Source organism: Carassius auratus, chromosome 48, assembly GCF_003368295.1.
Source record: "Carassius auratus strain Wakin chromosome 48, ASM336829v1, whole genome shotgun sequence".
Taxonomy (NCBI): Eukaryota; Metazoa; Chordata; class Actinopteri; order Cypriniformes; family Cyprinidae; genus Carassius; species Carassius auratus.
In genome coordinates, this window is record NC_039290.1 from 6878931 (window position 1) to 6903706 (window position 24776).

A 24776-nucleotide genomic window follows, 5' to 3' on the forward strand; every position below is an offset into this window, starting at 1 on the left:
CATTTGAGTCAGTTTGGGAGTTCAAAGCGGGTTCGCGAATCATTTGAGTCAGGATCGCAAACCATTTGAATCAGTTCGGGAGTTCGGAGTGGGTTCGCGAATCATTTGAGTCAGTTCGGGAGTTCAAAGCGGGTTCGCGAATCATTTGAATCAGTTCGGGAGTTTGATGCGGGTTCGCGAATCATTTGAGTCAGTTATAATGGGGATCGCGAATCATTTGAGTCAGTTTGGGAGTTCGGAACGGGATCGCGAATCATTTGAGTCAGTTTGGGAGATCGGAGTGGGTTCGCGAATCATTTGAATCAGTTCGAGAGTTTGGAGCGGCTTCGCGGATCAATTTGAATTAATTCGAGGGTTCGGAGCACTGATCTATATTATAGATCAGTATAGATCTATATATAGATCAGTATAGATCTATACTATAGATCAGTGGTTCGGAGCGGGTTCGCGAATCATTTGAGTCAGTTCGGGAGTTAGGAGCGGGATCGCGAATCATTTGAGTCAGTTCGGGAGTTCGGAGCGGGATCACGAATCATGAAAGTTTCACGCTCGTAAATTTTGCCACCCCGGTAGATCCGCCCCATATGAATAACTTGTTATTCATCTCTGATTTTGAGATGAAATGCAGGCTTTTTGGAAACCTTCTGGATTCTGAATGCTTCTCACCATTTGTGTCCCATTTTAACAGCCCATAGTTTATGTTATATAAAGGTAATAATTTGTTAAGAGTTGGTTAAAAAAAAAAAAAAAAAAAAATATATATATATATATATATATATATATATATATATATATTTTTTTTAATAATTGCTGGTGATTTGCATAGACTGTCTAGGAGGCATTAGAGGAGCACTGTCATTGAAAATGTAAACAACAGAAAAGAATACATTGACTGGCTCCATAGCTCAGTGGTTAGAGCACTGGTCTTGTAAACCAGGGGTCGTGAGTTCAATCCTCGCTGGGGCCTCTGGGTAAAAGTGAGCATTTAGCTTCACAACTCTAAAAAGAAAAAAACCTTGTTGTATCATAACACTATTCTAGTACCCCTGTCCTCCTTTGGAGAATAATCTGTAGACTCCATTTCATGTATCCAAATATTTCAGATGTAAAAATTATTCACATTTAAAAAAGCCATTTTGACTATATTTAAAAACTTAATTTATTCCTGCTATATTTTCAGCATCATTGATCCAGTCTTCAGAGTCACATGATCTTCAGAAATCATTCTAATATGCTGATTTGCTGCTCAAGAAATATTTCTTATTATTATCAATGTTGAAACAGTTGATGCTTCATGTTGTGGAAATCATGATGCATTTTTCAAGGATTCTATGATTAATACAAAGTTCAAAAGAACAGAATTTATTTCAAATAGATAAATCTTTTTTTAACATTATAAATGTCCTTAGTGTCACTTTTGGTCAATTTAATTTACCCTTGCTGAATATAAGTATTAATTTCTTTACAAAAGGACCTTAAACTTTTAAATGATAGTGTAACTTTAAATAAATATTAAATAACTTGCATTACACAAATCCTTTAGCTGACACTTTTATCCAAAGCGACTCACTTAATACACTATTATACTAAGCATACATCATTGCACCAATCACACAACAAAAGTGAATAAGAAAATTGAAACAAAGGAATATTTAGCTTTTTATTTTTTTAACATCAGTGCCTCTCATTCTCTCTTGTTGGATGCTTCATGCAGCTGGCCCCAAAACCACCTGTATGCAACAGCTCAGTTAATTCACTAAACATAACGACATGTGAAATGCAACAAACAACACTAGTATAAATGGGGCGAGAACTTGCTGTCAGAGTAGAAATGCCATTTCCTGTTGGAGACTGATAGTCTATGAGGTCATGCTCCAGGTCTCAGCTCTCATCTGCCTCTAGATTGATGTTGTTTCCGAACTTGGCATATAACTGAACCTTCAAATCTCCGAGGAGCTCCTGTATGGACGACACACGACCCTCCAGAGCTTTGATCTCATCCTGCAGAGCTTCCTGTGGATAGCAGAATACAAGAATGGAAATGTTGAGCAGTACAACAAGGGCTCAAAACAAACACTCGGCAAGCAAGAAACACTGGCTAGATGCCAGTTGGCCGGTAACTTTTCTTTTCTTAGAGATTGAAAAAATTAGATACAAAAAGTCCAACAAAGAAAACCTTTTTTTTTTTACATCTAACAATTCTGAGAAAAATCCAACAACGTTAAGATGCTGTGCGGTTTTACGTTAGGTTGCTTTGTACATGATGTGCAGCAACTCAATTTGTGCTGATACTAGTAAAATCTATATATTGAATAATGTGTGTTAGATATTACAACCATCTGCAATAAACACCTTAACGCAAAACAGTCGCAAAATCTAAGATCTCTTAAAATGATTATTAAGATGTTTGTAATACACTTTTAAATTTCTGCAGGGAATATATTTGCATTTGCTCCTAAATACATTTTTAAATGTATTATACATTTATATTATTTTTTATACAAAGTTAGCGTGTGTTAGACATGCAAAATGCACAACACCGATGTATGCTGCTTAAACGAGCATGTTGCTCTGATGTAAACAATCACGCATGAGAAGCACATGGAGGAACACGTGAGAGACGTGCTGAATGAAAGCACATTCACTCTCTGACAGAAGATGGCGCTAAACTGCAGAAAATGCTGCCCAGAAACCCCATAAATAAAGCACTACTTTCTAAAACATATTAAAATAATTTTAAATAGCCATTCAGGTTTGTGTATTCACTATGATGTTCATCACAGCACCAACTACTTAAATATTTAGACTTATTAGGCTATTTAGTTTCTTCTGTGGCAAATGTAGCTGTTGCTCATTGTGGATGTTAATGGTTAATTAATGAGGTCTTATCGTAAAGTGATACATATGGGTCTTTATAGTTCTTTTGCACTTTAATCTGTCTAAAGCTTTATAAATATTTTCTGTATTGCTTTATTGTATTTAAATGTTCAGTTATTTTTGTTATAAGAAAAAAGTTAACCTGTTATACTGTATTATGACCATGTATTTTTTTTTTATTTTTTATTTTTTACAAAATTTCAATACTGTGTTAATACAGTGTACCGTGATAAGATGAGCAATTAATTGCAACAAGAAAATTTGATACCCTAGTGCAAGTATGCTCATGCACACACACACACACACACAAACACTCACACAAAAACTGCTATTCGAGCAAAAAAATATATATATATATATTAAAAGTTGTGTGCAAAGACCACAATGATTACACAACTCTTGTGAGATTTGAGCCTACAAACTTTCCAGCCTACATGTTCAACCTTTAGGCTACAAGGTGTTCCAGATTCAGGCACAACACACATAAACACACAGGGTTTGGTTTGGTTTGTGTGGCTCACGTCACCTTGGCTGCCTCCAGCATTTCCTGCGTCTCTTCCTGCGAGTGACTGATGAACACGTCTCCGATCTGATACGGGATCAGCATTGCATCGTCCTCACACATCATGAGGTCATCACTGGCATCCTCGAGATTCTGTAAGGATTTCTACAAAAAAAAAAAAAAAAGAGAAAAAGAGTTAGATCAGCGTCTGCCTGAACAAAATACAACCCAAAATGTAGACAAATCAAAACAATTATTTACCTTTTTGGCCTCGATTTCGTCTTTAAGTTCAGACATCCGATTTGTGTTCCTGGCAAACTTGTTGATCTTTTGCTGGTCCTCAAATGTTACATTGACATCTTCAGCTGCCTGTTATGATTTGAGCAAGATTTATAATAAAAAAATGCATTTATAACAATATAAACAACTAATTTTGCTCTCTATTTTATTAAATGCTGCTTGATATAAAAATGCTCAGCAATTAATATTTAATGTCATATAATAAGGTTACTTTCTGTGGTGCACTTTGAGAATATATAGCTGTATTCTTATGAAATAACCACACAGTGACAAAAACAGGTATTTACTTGTACATGATCTGAAGGCAAATGGCCTACTGTAGAACGATAAACGTAAAATGTAAATAAGAATTAAATGTCAATGGCAGAAAAATCCCGATTCATGTGACGTTAGCTATTTAGCTGCTCTCGGAAACAATGAAAACAAATACTCTCCGGAGTCACTCATCGCTATTTCTCTTGTGCACTGTTTCACATCTTTCAGCCTCACTTACAGGTTACTGCAAAAACAGCAAAAACACGACGTTAATCTGGACAGAAAGACGTTTATGTAAACACATACCACTCCTTTCTTCATGGTGGCTGCCATCTTGAACAGGAAACGGACCTCGTGCACGCGCGTGAACTTCGGCGGAATGGAGCACGTGGGTATTCATGAGTTTGTTGTTTCCATTTCGGAAATGTGCTGCCTTTGTAAGAGGGAGAATGACACGGTTTAGACTTGAACACTTAAGTTGTGCATTTATTATTATTATTATTATCCGCAGTGTTCGTTGTGGTCAGGATTTTCACAGTACTTAGCCTACTGACATCTTCTGGACAATAGTAGATTTGTTTCCACATAGACACATATACATTTCATGATGATGATTTAAACCAGTATATCTATACTTTTATGTCCCCAGAGACTGATTTCCAAATTCCTTTCCAAAGAACTTTATACTTGTAGATATAGCTTTGTCAAAGAACCAGAAATAAAAAATAATAATAATAAACATCTTGAAAATATGAAAAATGTTTACCTTCTAAAACTCCACAGGGCTGATATGAAGAAAAACCCATGCACTTGAATTCAGCTTGGTCAACTGACTTGTTGGATTATTTTAAGATCTATTGTAGATATTTTGGTTGTTCCTATGCCTATATTGCATAGCTATTTATGCAATTTGTGATTTATAATGTGCTTTTATCTGATGCATTTTCTGTTGCAATATAGTCTTTGTATTGCTAAGTGAAAAAATGACCTTCAAGACATCTCAAACTAAATTATTTAAAGTTTTTAATAAATCCATGACAGAAAATGAAGACCAAATCTAAATTTTTGGGTGAACCAGGTCTTTCAGCTTCATGATAGCCATGTGAGCGGGACACAAACTGTTGAATATTTAGTTAACATAATGACAGCGGACACAACCTGACTGAACAAACTCACTCTGGTTGCTAGTACTAGTTTCTTAAACATCCTCGTTGTAAACAGCGTTACACCCAAAGACAAATATTCGGATGATATGCAATTTACCCCCCTTTTCCCAACATTACCATTCAAATGATTATTTTTAAAAGCTATCTTTAATTTCCATGTGTGCATATTTGAGCATCAGTGACAAATATTAATTTGATATATGTAAAAACTATAATTGCAACTTGTTTGCATTCCGTGCGTCTTAAATCTTATTGAAAATATGCTTCATTTGGATGATTTAGTGGAATGCCTTCAAGGTTTTTCACCGTTAGCATGTTGCAAGAATTCCTCATGGTGGCAGATTGAGTTCACAGTGACCACGGAGGAATTTGATTGTTCGCCCCCAGTGTGTGCATTTACAATGTGTCTCTGTATACGGAGCTTACATGGCAAAATCTGCTCCTTTGTTCGTTGTCATGCTTTCTGATGAACAGGAAAACACAGCACACTTTAAATATTACAGTGTTCTGTTTGACATTCATTTAATGAGATATTAAAGACGAGTTTACTGTACGTTTTGGCAAAGCGAGAGGATTCCTCCGCTCAAACATCCATTGAATAGTTGCATTTAGTGGGAATGGACAATGACTGAAACGGCTGAGTTGGGCCTGTGGGAGACAATCGGCATGTGTTTAGCCTGTATTTATGCATGTCGTGCAGTAAGAAGAATTATATTATGTCGAGAAAATATCGTAAAGGTCAAGTAGATTGATAATTTATGCTAAAACGGTCAAGAAAAGGGAGGGCCAGATCACAATGAGATGCATTTTACATCAATTATGCTGTGATTACATCACAAGATTAATGCAGGAGAACAGTCAGCTTTATATTAGCCTACATTTGCTGTCAATGATAGTATTGTGTCATATTAAAGCATTTTTTTTCTATATTAATGTTCCATTATTTAGCTAATAGTCTAATAATGACAGAAGAATCATTGTTAAAGTCAAAAGGAGATCTGTTGATCAATTTTATTTTTCAATCAAATTATTATTTAAATAATATACTGATTAATTAATCAAATTAATTGCAAAGCATCTCATGTGTCAATATTTGATTCAAAGAATTCAAAATCTAGTTTCTGTATTATTGAGCGTACTGTAAGCCTACCACAGCAGTGTATTGTACTAATACTTTGAATTTAGATGTAGTTTGCTGTAGGATTTATTTTACAATCTGGAGCTGATGATCAAAACACGGGTCCATCAGGATTCCCAAACACATCTACACAAATGTTTGATGATGAGCTTAAACTGATCAGTTTAACAGGCTGGAAAGATGAAACGGTCTGGACAATGAGTGTGCTGTGAAGTCCAGAGCAGGGGTTTATAGTTAATACAAATAATACCGTTTAAAAAAAAGATATTTTATAGAATATAAATCAGAGTTTATTTTTTTTATTGTGACTTTTCAAAAAAAAAAATTGACAAAAAAATGAAATAAAAAACCTAAAAGCTTGAACTAAAATGAAAACGGAAAGTACGAAAAATGAATAAAATCTGACTCAAAATATAAATAAAAAGCATGATATTATCTCACATTGAAAATGTAGGTTTTTAAATCTATTTTAGACTTTAAAGTGAACAATTTTTTGGATGTTTCTTACTTCAGTTGAAGCGCAAGATGCTCTTTGAAACATCTCTGGAAAATATTCTTAAAAATATACATTTTTAAAGCAACTTGCAGTACCTTTTAAAAGTGTATTTATTTATTATAAATAAATATAACATATAATAATATAATATAATATTAAATAACTTTTCTTTATTTTGATACATTTTAAAATGTAATTTATTCCTGTGATACAAAGTTACATTTCAGCATCATTCCTCCAGTCTTCAGTGTCACATGATTTATCAGAAATCATTCTAATATGCTGATTTGCTGCTCGAGAAACATTTCTGATATGATCAATGTGGAAAACTGTTGTCCTGCTTCATATTTTTGTTCTTTCAGCATTCTTTGATGCATAGATAGTTCAAAACCATTCCTAATTGTTTTGCATGTACCTTTCCATGTATTCTGCAATTAAATCATTAAATAAATAAAGACTTAGGTTGGAAAGCTTGATGTCATGTACTCTGTACTCAAGCCCTGGATGAGAGTCATGCTGCGCAAATAAACTTGTGCTATATATCCTCTACACACATCCTGTTTGGGCTCAACCACACCTACAAAACGAGAGCTGTTCTCAGATCAGGCCTGACACTTTCTCTGCTTCGGCGCTGTGACTGAAGCAATGGATGATACTGTCTGATGCTTATCTGTGATGTGGGTGATAATCGTATCTTCTGTATTTAGGTGGAAAAGCTCATCAGTGAGAAACAATAGGACACGATCATGAGTTCATCAGTGCTAACAGGTTTACAGGCCATGTCTCATCCACAGTTTATCTCTCAAGTATCTTCAGGTAATACGTTTTGAGCCCCACCCTCTCTTAGGACAGGTATATGTGTACACACGCGGGCTCACACACAGCAGACTTGCTTTCATCGAGCTTTGGAAACTGTACACAGACGAAAAATTTGTCAGTTTGGGGCAGAAGACAGTGGAAAGGTAAATACAAATACTTTGAATTCATTTAGTTTTTATTAATTCCAGTATTTTTTATCAAATCTGTATATGCAATTTTCTGTAAGTTTTATAGTAGTCAGAAATATTAATGGAAAATGTAATTTTCATCTGTGCATGGGACTGAAGCGATCTGTTTTTTTCTTATTAGGACTTTTAGTGATATGATTAAATGTAACTCTTGTAACAGACTTTTTTTTACATATTTTCATCATATTTATGTTTAATAATTATCAATGTCAATGCCGATATTTAGTTGCTGACTTGAAGTGAACATGGGAAACGAGCAATCAACTTCGAAAAAACGGCAGAAGGTGAATTTTTTTCCTCTTTTATATATAAATATATATATATATATATATATATATATATATATATATATATATATATATATATATATATATATATATATATCTCGACCTAGCTTTATTTAGCAACATCTATATTATAAGTTAATTATACAAGAAAATCTATAGTAAATTTTCAAACATTTTAGCAATATCATTATTATATTGTTAAAAGTACAAGTATTCTGTGTAGTTCTAAAAAAAAACTATTTTGTTCAGATTAGTCGTAGATTATAGCAAATGTTATCAATGTAGCAAGTCATTTTATGGCAGCTATGTGTTTGTTTTGGAAGATATTTGACTATAATCTTGATTCAGAAAAGACATATTATAAATTATTATACATTATGCATTATAAATGATATATACATTAGGTAAAATTGTTAAATAAATACATGGAAAATACAAAAATATAAGCAAATTTTATATAATCATATTTTTTATGTAAAATAACAGATTATGAAACTAACCAGTATAATTCACCAGGCAAATGCTGAGAAAAAAGTCCAGAATGGAGAGCTGAATGGACATGCAGCAGCAGCTCCAGAAGAAACTGAACCTGGTATGTATATGATATACTCCACGTTTATTCTGTACATGTAATTTAATTTCTCTCATTTTATAATTTCAAAGTAAGCATATAAAGGAGTAAAGCTAAACTGGCTGGCATGTAGATTGTTTGGATTAACTCAGCAAGTCAGCCAACAATCGAGAACATGACTCAAAGCTCTGTATAAACTTTGGGTGTTGTAGTCAGGTGCATGGTGGATAGAGCTATGTTTAATTTGCATTTGGTGTGCAATGCTAGTTTGTACTTTCACAAAGCCTTTATTAAAACAAAATGTACTCTTAAGTACATTTTCCTTGAATGCTTATGCATGCATTTATTCATGCACATATCAAAAGAGAATGAAAGTTGTACAATGCACATAGAAATAAGGCCAGAAACACACTAGTATGCTAGTATACAAACGCATTCTTCTTGAATATAATTGTACTCTTGTGTCATTTTGGCTGTAACCTCAACTGTTCTTTAAAATGTCGAGTGTGTAGAAGAAGTGGGTGTGTATTATGATTTATAACTGGTCAATTCTATTATCATATTGATAAGGCAATAGATATTATTTGTCCCTGTACATTGCATTCATAATAAAAAAAAAAATATATATATATATTTCCAGAGACAAGCAAAGAAGCAGCAGTGGAGCAAAAGAGTGAAACCCCACCAGCCCCTGTCACAAATCAACCAAAACCACCAGAAAAAGAGGAGGTAGACAGCAGCAAAGCCAATGGACCCACACATGTGGAAACGACCCCTGAGCAAAAAACAACTAAATCATCAGATGCTGAACCACACAAAAAAGCTGCAAAGCCCAGTGGAGATGAGATGTCTAGCTTCATTGGTAAAATGTTCAAAAAGAAAAGCGAACCTGTGAAACCTGCAGCAGAAAACAACGATTCAGTGGACGCACCGGTCAAAGCAGTGGATCTGAAAATCGACATGAAGCCTGTAAGTAGAAGTTGCACAAATTTAAACTTACACTTCCTCAGGCCATACAAGATGTAGAGGAGTGTGTTTCTTCATCAGAAGAACAGATTTTGAGAAATTTAGCAATCCATCTTTTGCTCAGCAATGGCTGCTCTGCAGTGAATGGGTGCCGTCAGAATGTGAGTCCAAACAGCTGATAAAAGCATCACAATAATCCTCAAGTAATCCACATCACTCCAGTCCATCAGTTAATGTCTTGTGAAGAAGTGAAGTCTTGTAAGAAACAAATCCATCATTAAGATGTTTTATCTTAAAACATTATTAAAAGATTTTTTCTTTTTTAAATTGTTGTTGCCAGCTAAAATACGATAATATGTGCTTTCTCCAGAGTAAAAGTTTTCTCATCTGAATCAGGAGAGAAATATGCACAGATCAAGCACCGTTGACAAGCCAAAACACTCCAAAAAGTCTAAAAATGTGGGTTGATTTTGATGTGAGAGGAAGAAATGGGATGGATTTTTTTAACTGAAGATTATGAATAGAAGACTTTTATTTTAGCCAAAAGCAATGATTTAAAGTTAAAAACATCTTGATGGATTTGTTTCTTACAAATCATGCAGCTTTTTTTGCTTCACAAGGCATTGATTTATAGACTGGATTGGTGTGGATTACTTTTGAATTATCGTGATGTTTTTATCAGCTGTTTGGACTCTCATTCTGACGGCACCCATTCACTGCAGAGCATCCATTGCTGAGAAACTGATGCATTGCCACATTTCTGATAAACAAACAAAGAAACATATATACATTTTTCAGCAAATTTTCATTTTTTGTTGAACTATTTTCCTGGCCACTTGATTTCCCTGGCCTCGTCTACAGTGAAACATGGCTGTATTTTAAACATCAAATATTGCTAATTAGCTATGATTTGTTTTTTGTTTTTTTTTTTCGCTGTTAGTTTGGACTGAAACATTATTTGACTAAAAATTATTGGTCACACTTTATTTTAGGGTCCAATTCTCACTATTTACTAACCATTAATTATGACTTTTGCCTCACTTAACTCCTTATCTGCTGCTTATTAATAGTTTATAAGGTAGTTGTTAAGTTTAGGGTATTGGGTAGGATTATGGATGTCATGCATTATAAGTACTTTATAAGCACTAATAAACAACCAATATGTTAATAATAGACATGCTAATAAGCAACTAGTTATTAGTGTGAATTGGACCTTATACTAAAGTGTTACCAAAATTTGGAATGCAAAAAAATCTTAAAGTACCAAGAATGCTTGAGTACGTTTAGCTGGTTTTAACCTGAATGTTTTCTACAGAGCATCTACCAGGTAAAAAACAAATCCAAATAAATGCACTTTGACTCTGACCTATTTCTCATTACAAAAGGATAAAGTATTAATTAACGCAGACCAAAAGGAGATTCTTGAGGAAGTCGCGGAGAAGATCAAATTGCAATTGGTTGACTCCATTCCAGTACAACCCATAAGTTTAGGTTTTCTGACAAAGCACGTCCCGTTGGAGTCCTCAAACACAGATGAGATCCTTCCAGACCGGCCTGCTACACAAGAACAAGTAGCTGAAGAGCCAGTTAAAAGAAAAGCCAGTGAGTTACATACAGGACATCTAAAGTCTGAAGAGGAACTATTGGTTGATGCCCAGGCTGTAGAAGATGAAGAACCTAAGACTGAGGATGCCGAAAAGGCCTTGAAAGAAGACACAGAACTCATACAACTTGTTGAAAGCATAACGTCAGAAGAAAAGAAACAAGCATGTGAGAACAATGTCGATGTTGAGGAACCAGTCGTTGGAGCTGAAGAGCCATTGCTGGTTGCTGAAGAAATTGCAGACAGTGTTGAGGAAATCTTCCACATCACTCAGGAGCAAGAAAGCCTTGATGCAGAAGAGTCAGAGGAACATCAAGGGAACATGTGCAAGGAGACATTGGTGGTTACAGAAGAACCATCTGTGGAAGCAGCGCTGATTGCCGGACAAGAAATCGTTCCTGCCACTTCTGAGTTCATCTTAGCTGTTAATAGATCGATGACTGTAGATGAGGACAGTTGGGTGATCATTCAAAAACCGGCTCGACTGCTAAACACCTCTGGACTTTTAGAAGAACCTGCACTCACTAGAACTAAATGGTATTCAGAAGATTCTTCTCAATTGCTTTCCCAACTGAGGTCCACATGCACTAAAGTTTTAGAAGATGCTTCATATAAGCCGCTCAGTGTCGATGTATGTGCTGATGAAAGCACTATTCACATCACAGTTGAGCTCTGCCCGGATGAGCTCACATGTCTGAATAAGGTCAGCTAATACCGATGATGTTTCGAGAAGAAAACCGCTGCATGGACAAACTCACCGCATGCGATTCACTCGGCGTGGAAACTCACCAGCTGCTTTACTCAAGATGCTTGTCATTTCACTTGATGCTTGTTGATTAACACAAAATTAACATCAATTACTTTGTTCCCGAAAGTGACGTCGACACTTCATATAATTAAAAAAAATCCCGTAAATGATTTTTGAGCATGTTGGTTTATTGTTTGCTCTCTGTATAATGTACACTTCCAGACAGATTTTGAAATCATTTATTAGACTTATTTTATTTTTTTTAACCAAAATACAGTAAAAGCAGTAATATTGTAAAACATTATTAGAATTTAAAATGACATTGTGTTTGAATATATTTCATATTTGTGATCCTGGACAACAAAATCAGTCTTATATGTCAATTTTGAAGAAGTAAAAAAATCTGAAAAGCTGAATAAATAAGCTTTCCATTAATATATAGTTTGTTTGGATAGAACAATATTTGGAAAACTATTTGAATATCTGGAGTCTCAAAATTTCTAAATATTGAGAAAATTGCATTTAAAGTTGTAAGTTGTCCAAATGAAGTTCTTAGCAATGCATATTTCTAATCAAAAATTAAGTTTTTATATATTTACGGTAGCAAATTTGCAAAATATCTTCATGGGGCATGATCTTTACATAATATCCTAATGATTTTTGGCATAAAGAAAAAATCTATAGTTTTGACCCATAAAATCTATTTTTTGGCTATTGCTACAAATATACTTAAGACTGCTTTTGTGCTCCAGAATAACATTTAGTGCTTAATTATTGTCAATTATCATTAGTCCTTAATTATTAATAATAATGGACCTATTATAAATATTGAAAGCTGCCTAATATGTAAACAAAAACACAATATTTCAAGTTTTTGTAGATGAGTAGAATCTTAAATGAACAGCATTTATTTCATATTTTCATTCTTACTAATAATAATATCTAAAACCTTATAATAATCGTATATGCTTCAATTTATCAATATTACATTGTAATAATATTTCACAAAATTCATGTTTTACTGTATTTTTGATCATAAGAGGCTTCTATAACAATATATTCTAATATTATTCCAAACATTTGACTGGTAGTTTAACGCTCTCAGACATTTAATGTGTTTGTTTTGTCTTTATAATTAATTCATTAAAAATAAATAAATGTTTATTCATTTATTAATTCATTAATTCATTCCAAACATTAGTACTTTAGCTGTCTTAGAGGTAAGTGTTTCTTTTGTCCTTTTCTTGTGCATTTTAACATTTGCATGCAATCTAACAACTAACGAAGAGCTACTGTAACTCTACTGTACACCAGTCATCACCAACCAGATGTTGTTGAGTTACACCTTTCACATGTTCAACTTTTCACAAAAATATAACAAGCAAATCACATACTGTACATTCTAAATATGACACACTTTACTGCCATATAAGACACATGCAGACTTTAAATCCAGCACATTGCTGAATATCAATGAGTGAGGGGGGGAAACAGGCGTTAATAAAAGGATGATTGTTGCTGCTGGCTGGAGTAGGCAGAGGCATGGATGGAATTGTGCCTCTATTTCAATGCATCTATTGCACATCAGCTGTAAGGCTTGTAACACATTCCCAAGGGCTTATTCTCTGGATTTGTCTATAGGATCCAGTGGACATAAAGAGCAGCACAGAGCCGGAGCCGGAGGCTGAAGCTCTCAAACCCAGTCCAGTGGAAGCTGCAGAAGAAAATAACCCGTCAGAGGAGGCCAAAGCAGCAGAAAAGACAGTTATGAACTTTTTCAAAACATTTGTGAGTACATTTTCATTGCTTTGGGTGATTCGAATGCTGTTCGAATTCTCTTTCAAACTACATTTCTGTTGTAATTGCACCTCATTGGTGTTTAAAGCTAAGCAGCAATCAGAAGTTTCAATATTATTGAGAAACACAAGCATGCAGTGTTTATAGAAAATCATTTATAAGAATAACAAGTGTGTATTTGTCTATAACTGAACTATCTAGACTTGTTGTTCCAGACTAAAATTATGCATTTTTACTCTATCTTTGAGGTATTTGTTACACTGCTGTATTTTTTTATCTGTTAAACTCTGTTTGGCACTCTGTTGAATCAATCTTCTGGACGTGTCAAACTGTGGCAGGCTTTTGTTTGCTGCATAATGTGAGCTCACAAGGGAGGCCTGTGCGTTTGGGGTTGTGATAAAGCACGGGAAGGCCTACGCCATCTCCAGAGGACAATGACTCACTCAACACCAGAAACATGCTCAGATCGGCTCCTGCCAGCCAGATCTTTGTGTGCCTGTGGCAAAGCAAGCCCGGCTAAACTGTGTCTGGATTTGACAGACAGGCTTTATCCTCACAAAAGATGCTTTTTTGATATCTCTGTCTTAGAGTAGGTCCAGTTTGGAGAGATGGAGTACCTGAAGGAGCAGTATATGATGGTGTTTCAAAGTCACTCTAATGTTTACGTGTCTCCGTTCTCTTTTCTGCATGTGAAGGTCACTCCGACCAAAACAAGCAAAGAAGCCAAAGCCACTCCTGATGCTTCTAAAGAGCAGGTAATAAAACCTTAAATTATATTATATTATATTATATTATATTATATTATATTATATTATATTATATTATATTATATTATATATATTATATTATATTATATTATATTATATTATATTATATATTTTCTTATCTTATAATATAATTTTTAGTAATAGCAATCTACAGTACCTATTTCATACTTTCTGCTTAAGATTTTTATTTCTGCATAGGATTGCTTTTAATGTTTATTATAGGGATGAACATTTTTCTCCTATAGGGCTTCAGCTTCATTCATTCATTCATTCATTTGTCCATTCATTCATTCGTTCATTCATTCATTCATTCATTCATTTTTTCATTCGTCCGTACATTCATTTGTTTGTTTCTTCATTCTTTAATTCAAGACAGTTTTATTGATACATTTATAAATAAATATAAAATAATGTAATATATATATATATATATATATATATTTTTTTTTTTCTCTGCAGGCTTTATTTATACATTTATGAACAAGTAAATTTTTTCTTTTTTTTTTTTTTTTTTTACAAATGCATGAATGAACAAATAAAATTTATATGTATTTACTTATTTATTTGTTTAAGCATGCATTATTTATTTAAGCATACTTTATACATTTATGAATAAATAAATATAAAAATATATTAATTTATTAAATTGTTTATCTATCTAAGCTTTATTTTTAAATGTGTATATATAAATGAATTAAATATAAAATGCATTTATTATTTATTTATCATCTAAGGATGGTTAGTTCATTACATTTATGAATAAATAATAAAAAATTAGGAATACAATGTATTTATTTGTTTATTGATTGATTGAGTGATTTATGTATGTATTAACATAAGCATGCTTTATTTTTAATTATTTATAAATAAACATAAAGAAATACAAAAAAATAAATAAATATATATATATAATAATTCAGACTTAGGTTTATTTGCAAAAAAAAACAAAAAACATGTCAGATTATTGTCCTAAATACAGATGATGCTTGGTATTTATTGTCTTAATGTTTGTTCTTAAGTCACAGAAAGAGACCCCACCAGCACCATCTACTAATGTGAGCCATTTAATTTGCATTACATATTTTATTGCTTTTATAATATTTCTACCTTTTGCATCATTTCATTTCATTCATAAGCAAAAAGTTGGTTTTGAGGTGTGATTAGTTGACAATAAAGCATTATAGAATAATAATTAAAAAAAGTATACTCGCCTGCTGTTTTGTGATTGAAATGAAACAAACTGCACTCTTTTCTGAGGTACAGGAAGCACCCAAGGCACCCCCTCCTCCTCCCCCAGCGCCACCTAAGATGGAAAGCAAAGCAGAGCCGGCGGTGAAGAAAGAGGACACGTCTGCAACAAAAGCAGCCGCGGCAGCTGCAACAAAAAGCAGAGGGATCTGCCAAGAGCAAAACTAAAGACAGTGCATTAGGCAAACTCTTCCGTTCAAAGGTAAGCTCAAACCTGACAGCAGCAACAATAAAGCACATTAATACAACTTCATTTAAATAAATAAACACATTAATTAATTAAAGCATCCTCAACAAATTAAGGAAACACAACCAATTGCAATTATATTATTATTTAATCAAATGATAAAAAAATTTACTCTAAACTACATCTATAAAGAAGTCGCTATATTACTATTGAATTGTAAAGTATTTCATAATTATATTTATTCCTTGTATATAATAATAATACATTTATATTATTGTAATTGTTTATTATTATTATTATTATTATTATTAAATCAAATTATTAAAAAAATTAAAACACTTTAGGTAACAACTAATGGTTCATTAGGTAATGTTAGTTAATTCATTAATTAACATAAACAAACAATGAACAATACACCTATTACTGTATTTATTCATCTTTGTTAATGTCAGTTAATGAAAATACAGTTATTCATTGTTAGTTCATGTTATTCACAGTGCACTAATTCACTAATGTTAACAAGCACAACTTTTGATCTGAATAATGCATTAGTAAATGTTGAAATTAACATAAACTAAGATTAATAAATGCTGTAGAAAAATTGTTCTTGTTTAGATCATTAACTAAAATAGTTAACTAACATTAACTAATGGAACCTTATTCTAAAGTATTACCAAAAACTTTGTAAAGAAATATCACTATATTATTGAATTGTAAAGTGTTATTATTATTGCTGTTATTATCTTCATTATTATTATTATTATTATTATTATTATTTTTATTATTATTATTATTATTAATAATAAAATTTAAAATTAAACAAATCAGTAATATATATATATATATATAATAATTATAACACCATTGAATTGTAACATAGAATTTAATATTTTAACGTAAATAATAATAATAATTATTATTAAAAGAAGTATTGATTAAAATGTGCATTTTCAAGCTTTTTCAGCACTTTTATGGTTCAGAATGTATTACCTGTCTGAATTGCATATAACATTGCATAATCTAAATAGCCAACATAAAATATATAATTAAAAAAAGAAAGATTTTATCATAGGATAGCGCTGCAATATTATGAGATAATCATTATTTTTTGATCGCTCTTGATATTGTAATACAGGGTATCTGTAGGATTTTTTAACCCAAATCGGTCACACTTTATTTTAGGGTCCAATTCTCACTATTAACTAACCATTAACTATGACTCCTTATTTGCTGCTTATTAATAGTTTATAAGGTAGTTGTTAAGTTTAGGGTATTGGGTAGGATTATGGATGTCATGCATTATATGTACTTTATAAGCACTAATAAACAGCCAATATGTTAATAATAGACATGCTAATAAGAAACTAGTTATTAGTGTGAATTGGACCCTATACTTAAGTGTTACCCTCAAATGTAAGGCTTTTAAGATCATTTTAAAACAAATAAAATGAATATTGTATAAGGGGGGCAGGGCAATGTCTATGGTAGCATATTAAACTGTGAAATGACTGCAGAAAAGCAGGATGTACAGTTCAGAGACCGGTTTTCACCACAACAAAAAGAGTTATAAAATTATAATTTCCCCATTTCAGCCTATAAACCATTTTTTTTTTCAATAGAAATAAAAAACATGTGACTGGTTCTAATGCTCAGCGCTAAAAAAAAAAAAAAAAAACCGTCAGCAGATCAAAATGTAATGCCACAGTCAACATCTTCATTCATGTTTACATTTAACTTAATAACGACAGCCTTCTTAGATTTAGTTTACTGAGCTGGGGCAACCCTGCACCCTTATCTTGAATTTGGAGGGCATTGGTGGCAACACTGACTGAAGCAGGAACCTCCCGATATGTTTTTATCTCCCTTCAAAAAAGACTGACAGATTACACCACAGCCACACACGAGTTGTTCTCGTTTCATATAAACGGCGAAAGCAATTAGGCTTATTTCATCTAAAAAGTGAAGTTAATAAGTAAAATACACTACATTGAATTTCAAGCATTCAAAAGCATTATAAACCCTAAGCAGTACTACTATTTATGTTTTTTTTGGTCACACTTTATTTTAGGGTCCAATTCTCACTATTAACTAACCATTAACTATGACTTTTGCCTCAATTAACCCCTTATCTGCTGCTTATTAATAGTTTATAAGTAGTTGTTAAGTTTAGGGTATTGGGTAGGATTATGGATGTCATGCATTATATGTACTTTATAAGCACTAATAAACAACCAATATGCTAATAATAGACATGCTAATAAGCAACTAGTTATTAGTGTGAATTGGAACCTATACTAAAGTGTTACCTTTTTTTTGTTGTTGTTTTTTTTGTTTGCTTTCCAATGTTAAACCATAGGGCTTTTATTTTGGTGGAAAACAGCAGAGAAATGTTTCTTTTGAAATGCATTTCTTTCGTTAACAACGTATTTATAAACCATTGTCATTACGAGTTTGGGAAGATTTTTTATGCATGTTGCATTTAAACTCACAGTTTATGTGGAGCAGCATTTACTGCAGAATCAGATTACATATTTCTACCCAGTCTTTGCAGTGTTTTCACACAAAGGCATTATACCATGTAGCATTTATTTAATTAGTGGAAAACTCATTGGAAATAATGAATGAATCAGTGAAGGTCCATTATGGTGATATCATGACATCACAGCTGCCAGACAAACCATGTGACTCACCGATTCATAACTGACATCAGATTTATTCAGCGACTGGAGGCTCTTGTAAAGGCTTTGTGTAACCGGTGACTTAGTATTTGTCCCTGCTAGAATAAATGGCCAGCGTAAAGTGCCGTAGGAATTGTAGATTATTGCAAAATTTAATGCCAATATGTGCTTGCCTGCAGCCTGTTGTGGTGGAAGAGAAAAAGCCGGTTGAGGTGCAGGTAAATACATTCAGCTGATCGATTGTCTCTTTGTGGGCTTCACGGTGGTGGGACTGTCTTCCTGAATAAAACCATTCATCTACTATTTACACTTCTGTGCATGGCACTTTCTATGAACAGGTTATAAAACAGTGTTGCATTACTGAAGATATATCGGATGAACTATACTCTAACGTAGCATGATCATTTGTCTTTTAATTTTTTGTTAATATCTATCAAATATTTTAATTATGTGACAGTGTCCGAACCTTGGTGGAGTGTAAATTTTCACACAAATTATGGTTTTGATTGTTTTCATAAAGATGAACCATTCAAACAAGTTTATGGGTTTATTTTACTTGTAACATATATTCAATTATATTTTTAAATATTTTAAAAAATCTAAACGTAAATATATTTTTAACCAAGATATTGGCCATTTTTTGCATGTTTTATATATTTTTTGCATGTTAAAAATGCATTTACATTTGAAGAAAAGCTGAATCTGTTAACACATGCAAACATTTAAAACATTTGAATAAAAATCAGCGAGCAAAATAATTTAAAACGCTCCAAAAAATGCAATATTGCAATATATATAAAATATTAAACATTATTAATAAATAATAAACATTTTCTTTTTAAACTCTAGAAGACCATCCACCTTTGTATTTAGCCTAAATGTAGACTTCTGTGAGACTGGAAATGTATTTTCTTGCTCCAAATAAATTTAGAAATATATTTTAGAAATATATAAATATATGAAATAAAAAACGAAATATATTTTATATTTTAAAAATATATTTCATTGATCTTTGCAACATATATATAGCAAATATTTATGCCATATGGGTTTACATGCAACTTAACAATTAATTTTGTTAACAGGGTTGCAAACTAGAGCAAAGGAGAGGGAAAGAGAGACTGAGCGTCTTCTTCAGTCAATCACTGTTCTGTGTATATCTCACACAGAGTCTTCTCTGATCTTTCTCTGACACATCAGGTCGACGCGTCTAAGAGCAGCACTCTCGAGGCCGCTGCAAAACCTGAAGATCCTCCAGCACCAAAACCAGAGGAGAAGAAACCAGAGAAGAAATCCACTTTGGAAGCATGTTTAAACCCAAGGTAAAGCCCAGATGAGTGTGAGTGTATCAGATGTGTTTCTGCGTGCTTTGAGGTCCTGCTCGGTCAGGTGAGCAGCGTCCAGCATCTTTACCAGGCCCTTTATACACTCACCAGCTGTGTGTGTGTGTGTGTGTGTGTGTGTGTCTGTACTCTCACACTACAAGTGCAATAGAGTCAAAACACACACAGGGTCAGTGGCACAGTTATTAATCACATTAATATTTCAGTAGTGGAATATAGACTGTTTTCTGAATAAATAAATTACACTAAAATCCTTTACTTTCATATGACATTCTTTTTCTTTCTCTTTATTATTTCTTTCAAACTGTCAAACTTTCAAACTTCCTTTTTTCTTTCTTTCTTTGAAACTTTATTTCACACTTCCTTCCTTTTCTATCTTTATTTTAAACTCCCTTTTCTTTCCTCCTTCAAATTTCCTTCCTTTTCTTTCTTTCTTTCTTTCTTTCTTTCTTTCTTTCTTTCTTTCTTTCTGTCTTTCGTTCTTTCTTTCTCTTTTCTTTCTTTCTTTTCTTTTCATTTGAAACTTTTTCAAAATTCCTTTTCTTTCTTTCTTTCTTTCTTTCTTTCTTTCTTTCTTTCTTTCTTTCTTTCTTTTCTTTGAAACTATTTCAAACTTCCTTCCTTTTCTTTCTTTCTTTTCTTTTTATTTGAAACTTTTTCAAAATTCCCTTTCTTTCTTTCTTTCTTTCTTTCTTTCTTCCTTTCTTTTTCTTTGAAACTTTATTTCAAACTTCCTTTTCTTTTTCTTTCTATCTTTCTTTATTTCTTTCTTTCTTTTTCTTTGAAACTTTCTTTCTTTCTTTCTTTCTTCCTTTCTTTTTCTTTGACACTTATTTCAAACGTCCTTCCTTTTCTTTCTTTCTTTCTTTCTTTCTTTTTCTTTGAAACTTTCTTTCTTTCTTTTCTAATTTAGTGCCATTTTATTTGAGATTTGTGTTAATTTATTGTACTTTAATTTTGTGTGTGTGTGACTTCCTTAATATATTGATATATTAAAAGTTTATGTGTGTGTGTGTGTGTTGTTTTATAAATGTTATACATTTTTATTAAAAATAATATAAGATAATACAGTATATAATATATACACTACCTTTCAAAAGTCAAAATTTGAAGTCAAAGTTTTTATAATATTTTTTAAAGTCTCTTATGCTCAACCTTACAGTAATATTGTGAAATTTATAACAACTGAAATCATTTAATATGCTGCTCAAACTAAATCTTTAAATATTAGAATTGTTTAATTATTAAAGGGTTAGTTTATATAATTTTAATCATAATTTTGATTATTGGGTGAACTAACCCTTTAAGTTGCAAACAGCTGTGCTGCTGTTATAGTTTGTGAGGATTCTCTGATCAATTTTTATATTACATTACATTATTAATTGTAATACCATCTATTTTGATAATTTTAAATGCTAAATAAAAGCATTAATTTCTATGTTTTTTTTTTTTTAAACGTTACTAACCTCAAATTTTTTAACAAAAGTGTACAAGATATAAAATATAATGTGCACAAGAATAAAATATTCATCTCATTAAGCCCCATTTATTTCTATCAACATAAGGCACCAGAGCCCAAGAAGGAGACTCCAGCTGCTCCTCCTGCGGCAGAAGCTGCTCCACCTGCGAAGGCCAAAGAAGAGTCACCGCAAGCGACCCCGGACAACAAATCAGCCGAAAGCACAGAGAACGCCTCCCCAAACATGCCCCACAAGCTGGAGAAGAGGAACTCCTTCCAGCTGTTCTTCAAAAACCTGGCTAAGTAGAAACGCAGAGATTCTCCAGGGCTAGGGATCCCACTCAAACCTGTGAGCATTTGCAATCTGTGTAGTTTAACTCTTCAGCTGTATGTAGTTTTCCGGTTAAATGCTGTCGAGAAACATTTCGTAATTCTGTCCGATGTCTAACCATCCGGAGTATTTTGATATTGCTGGCTATTAATCTTAAAACAGTGATCTGTGAGGTGATGAAATGATTAATTGCATCCAAACAAGTGTTTTATTATGTAAACAAAAACTTTATTTTGGATGCGATTAATCGGCAATAATTACAATACAAAAATCAACATTCACAGGGTGTGAACACCATATGGCATCAATTGCCAACCTATCTAGATTATTAAATTAATTCCACATCAGTTTATTTGAATTTTAATAAATGCTGATTTAAAAAAAAAGTGATAATATTTAATTAAATTGGGCGCAAATATATTGCATGTACATTTTTTTTATTGCATGGAATCTAATAATATTGCATTAAATTTAATTATCTAAATATGTAATTCTAATCTTTGTTGCAATGTATAACTTCTCCATAAATAAACTATTTTTTTTTGTCATGTAATATGAATATAATTGTCCCCAATTATTGTTATTTCAAGTGGGATCGTCCCTGTCAGTTTTCTCAGAAAAAAAAACATGACAACTAAATTAGCGCAGATAATAAAGCACAGAAATTGTCCAAAGTTGCTCTGGATTCGCTTTAGTAAATAAAAGCCCAGTTGTCAGGTGGGTTGCAAAGGGTTTTGCTTCAGACACCATTATGGACGAGTGGTAAAAAACACACACTTTCTTGCTAAGTTAGGATCTCTAATGTTGCGTTATGCGTTGGTGTGTCTCACAAAAACGCCATTCTGATGCCGGAGTGCAAACGGAGCCTGCGGCACCCGAGAAGGCCAAATAAAACCCCACCTTTGTTTTGATCGCTCATCTCTGCCAAAACCATTGCGCATAAGAACATATTTGCCATAGATGGGAGGTATTATGCTGATTTACGAGGCCCAAATTTGAAGTAACTATCAAATAATAATCCCCATGCATTTAGTGAGAGCAGAAGCAAGTGTAATGATATACACTGTTAAGCAAGTGCCACATGTGTTTTCGACTGGAGGGAGGAACTTGTTTGTTTTCCTGCAGAGAACCGTGTCAGAGTTGTGTGTTGTGGCATGAGATGGAAAAGTGAAAGTGAAAATGCAATCCTGCATTTCAGATAAACTCCCTTTTCTGTGCATGATAAAATGTCAAATATGTTAACTGAACTAACACTATTGTCGTATTGCATTGCAATTCACATGCATTATGCATTAAAAGCATTGCATTTTCACCTGGACAAAGCAAACATCATGCATGTTTACATGTGAAAAGAAATTATTTATGTAATCATACACTATCTGATCTGAAAACAATGACCTGTTGTCTGCTTATTTCAATCACTGAAACCTACAAAGCCAACTTGAATTCCACTTAAAGCGCAAAACTTCTGAATCACCATAGAAATCAAAATAGTTTATTTAACATAATGTCAATCAAACTGAGCACCGTATATTATAACAACTTACTTGGTCATTTAAGTTTTCAACAAAAAAAAAACCTACACTTTGTTTTCATTTCCACTTAGAAGATTTATTTATTTATTAATCATGACTTACTAACTAAACCACATTGCAATTATTGTCTTGTTATTTGCTTGGCCGTCCGGTTCTGATCAGGGGAGACTAAAAAGAAATTAATCTAGTTAAATATTTTATTGTATTTCTTATTTTTATGAACAGTACAGTTTGAGATAAATTTGTGGTATACAGTTAGGCCATATACAATGTACATTCAACTCTGCAGTCGCATTTACTTTATGATTTTCTTCCTAATTTTCTCTACATTTGTAAAGAGTAGAAGGGCCATATTCAGAATTCAGACTATATGCATGAATCTTATACTGTCTGTATCTTCTTTGTTGCATATTTCTCTATTTAACCAATGTATAAAAATAAAATAATAATTTCTCTCCTCTGTAAAATGACTCATTCTGTATTTAAAACTATGAAGAAATATATATATAAATTGATTTCTACATTTTCTGAAAAAAAAGGTGTAAAACCACTATGCAAAGAAAAAACAAATCTACTAATATATTTATTTAACCTTTATTTTTATTTTATTTTAATATTAGCTATTTAGGCATATTTAAATAGGCTATATTTTACCCTCTATTATACTTTAGGTTAATAAAAGACATTCACATATCACATTTAAAGAAAAACTTTATTCAGCCTAAATGTTGAATACTCTATTAGAAAGTTGTTGTTTTTTTTAAAAAAAAATAAGTTTCTGAAATAAGTTTTGAAATATTTTTGCTATCTGCTTTTTTATTATATTTCTGGTATATTGAGCACTGAGCTTCTCTGTTTGCAACACACACACACACACACACACACACATATATAATAGTTTACTTTTACAGTAGCGGAAGCCACAATTGCATAATTGACATTTGTTTGATACTACAGAAAAGCAGTAAAACGTTTTTTTCAGCTAGTGTTTTCAGCTTGGTAGTTTACATATAAAATATGACATGCAGTTGCTTCAAACAACATTGCAAACATCATGCAAAATAAATTGTGATAATCGTTACTAGTAATCGCAATGAAAATTTCAAGAGAATAATCAACAATTATGATTTGTTCATAATCGTGCAGCCCTACAAAAATGCATTATTGAGAATGCAGTGTGCTGCTGCATGCTGGTGTTTTCCCACGCATACGCACTTTCCCAGCTGTGTGTGTGTGTGTGTGTGTGTGTGTGTGTGGGATCACGGGTTTGGGGCTGGAGAGGGGTTTGCTGGAGGACCCCTGTCAGCACTAATGTGGGTCACAGCCGACAGACAGAAAGATCAGAGTCTGGATCAGATTCAAGAGCCTCAGGGGGCTGAGACCTTCCCAGAATCTTAACTCTTCATTATTCTTCCACAGTTATCTGATTTCTCCAAAGCGCACTTATATATTTATAAACCCAAGAATTTGGGGTTGGTATGTGTCTGAAAGAATACTCTTCTGCTCACCAAGGCT

General features: G+C 32.8%; 2 protein-coding genes, 1 long non-coding RNA gene and 1 other non-coding gene across 4 annotated transcripts; 3 read left to right on the forward strand and 1 right to left on the reverse strand.

Moving 5' to 3' along the window:
• The first annotated feature begins 894 nt into the window (after positions 1 to 894).
• trnat-ugu (transfer RNA threonine (anticodon UGU)) lies at positions 895 to 967 on the forward strand. The gene has a single exon. It is a non-coding gene; the product is annotated as a tRNA-Thr (tRNA).
• Positions 968 to 1646: 679 nt separating this feature from the next.
• On the reverse strand, positions 1647 to 4303 carry LOC113065669 (prefoldin subunit 4-like). The gene is made up of 4 exons (XM_026237115.1): positions 4241 to 4303; positions 3641 to 3748; positions 3404 to 3544; positions 1647 to 2013 (listed from the first exon to the last, which is right to left on the reverse strand). The coding sequence occupies exons 1-4, from the start codon at positions 4265 to 4267 to the stop codon at positions 1882 to 1884; spliced, it is 408 nt and encodes a 135-aa protein (XP_026092900.1). The 5' UTR covers positions 4268 to 4303; the 3' UTR covers positions 1647 to 1881.
• A 3261-nt stretch (positions 4304 to 7564) lies between these two features.
• LOC113065670 (tropomyosin-1, isoforms 33/34-like) lies at positions 7565 to 15860 on the forward strand (the record flags this gene model as incomplete). Its single annotated transcript, XM_026237116.1, has 9 exons — positions 7565 to 7696; positions 7968 to 8025; positions 8545 to 8620; positions 9240 to 9568; positions 10951 to 11871; positions 13558 to 13704; positions 14409 to 14468; positions 15500 to 15535; positions 15744 to 15860. Coding segments are annotated over exons 2-9 (1725 nt in total), but the record flags the coding sequence as incomplete, so codon positions are not given.
• Positions 15861 to 15862: 2 nt separating this feature from the next.
• On the forward strand, positions 15863 to 23728 carry LOC113065671 (uncharacterized). Its single transcript, XR_003279063.1, has 4 exons — positions 15863 to 15930; positions 18773 to 18811; positions 19794 to 19915; positions 21502 to 23728. It is a non-coding gene; the product is annotated as an uncharacterized LOC113065671 (long non-coding RNA).
• The last annotated feature ends 1048 nt before the right edge of the window (positions 23729 to 24776 follow it).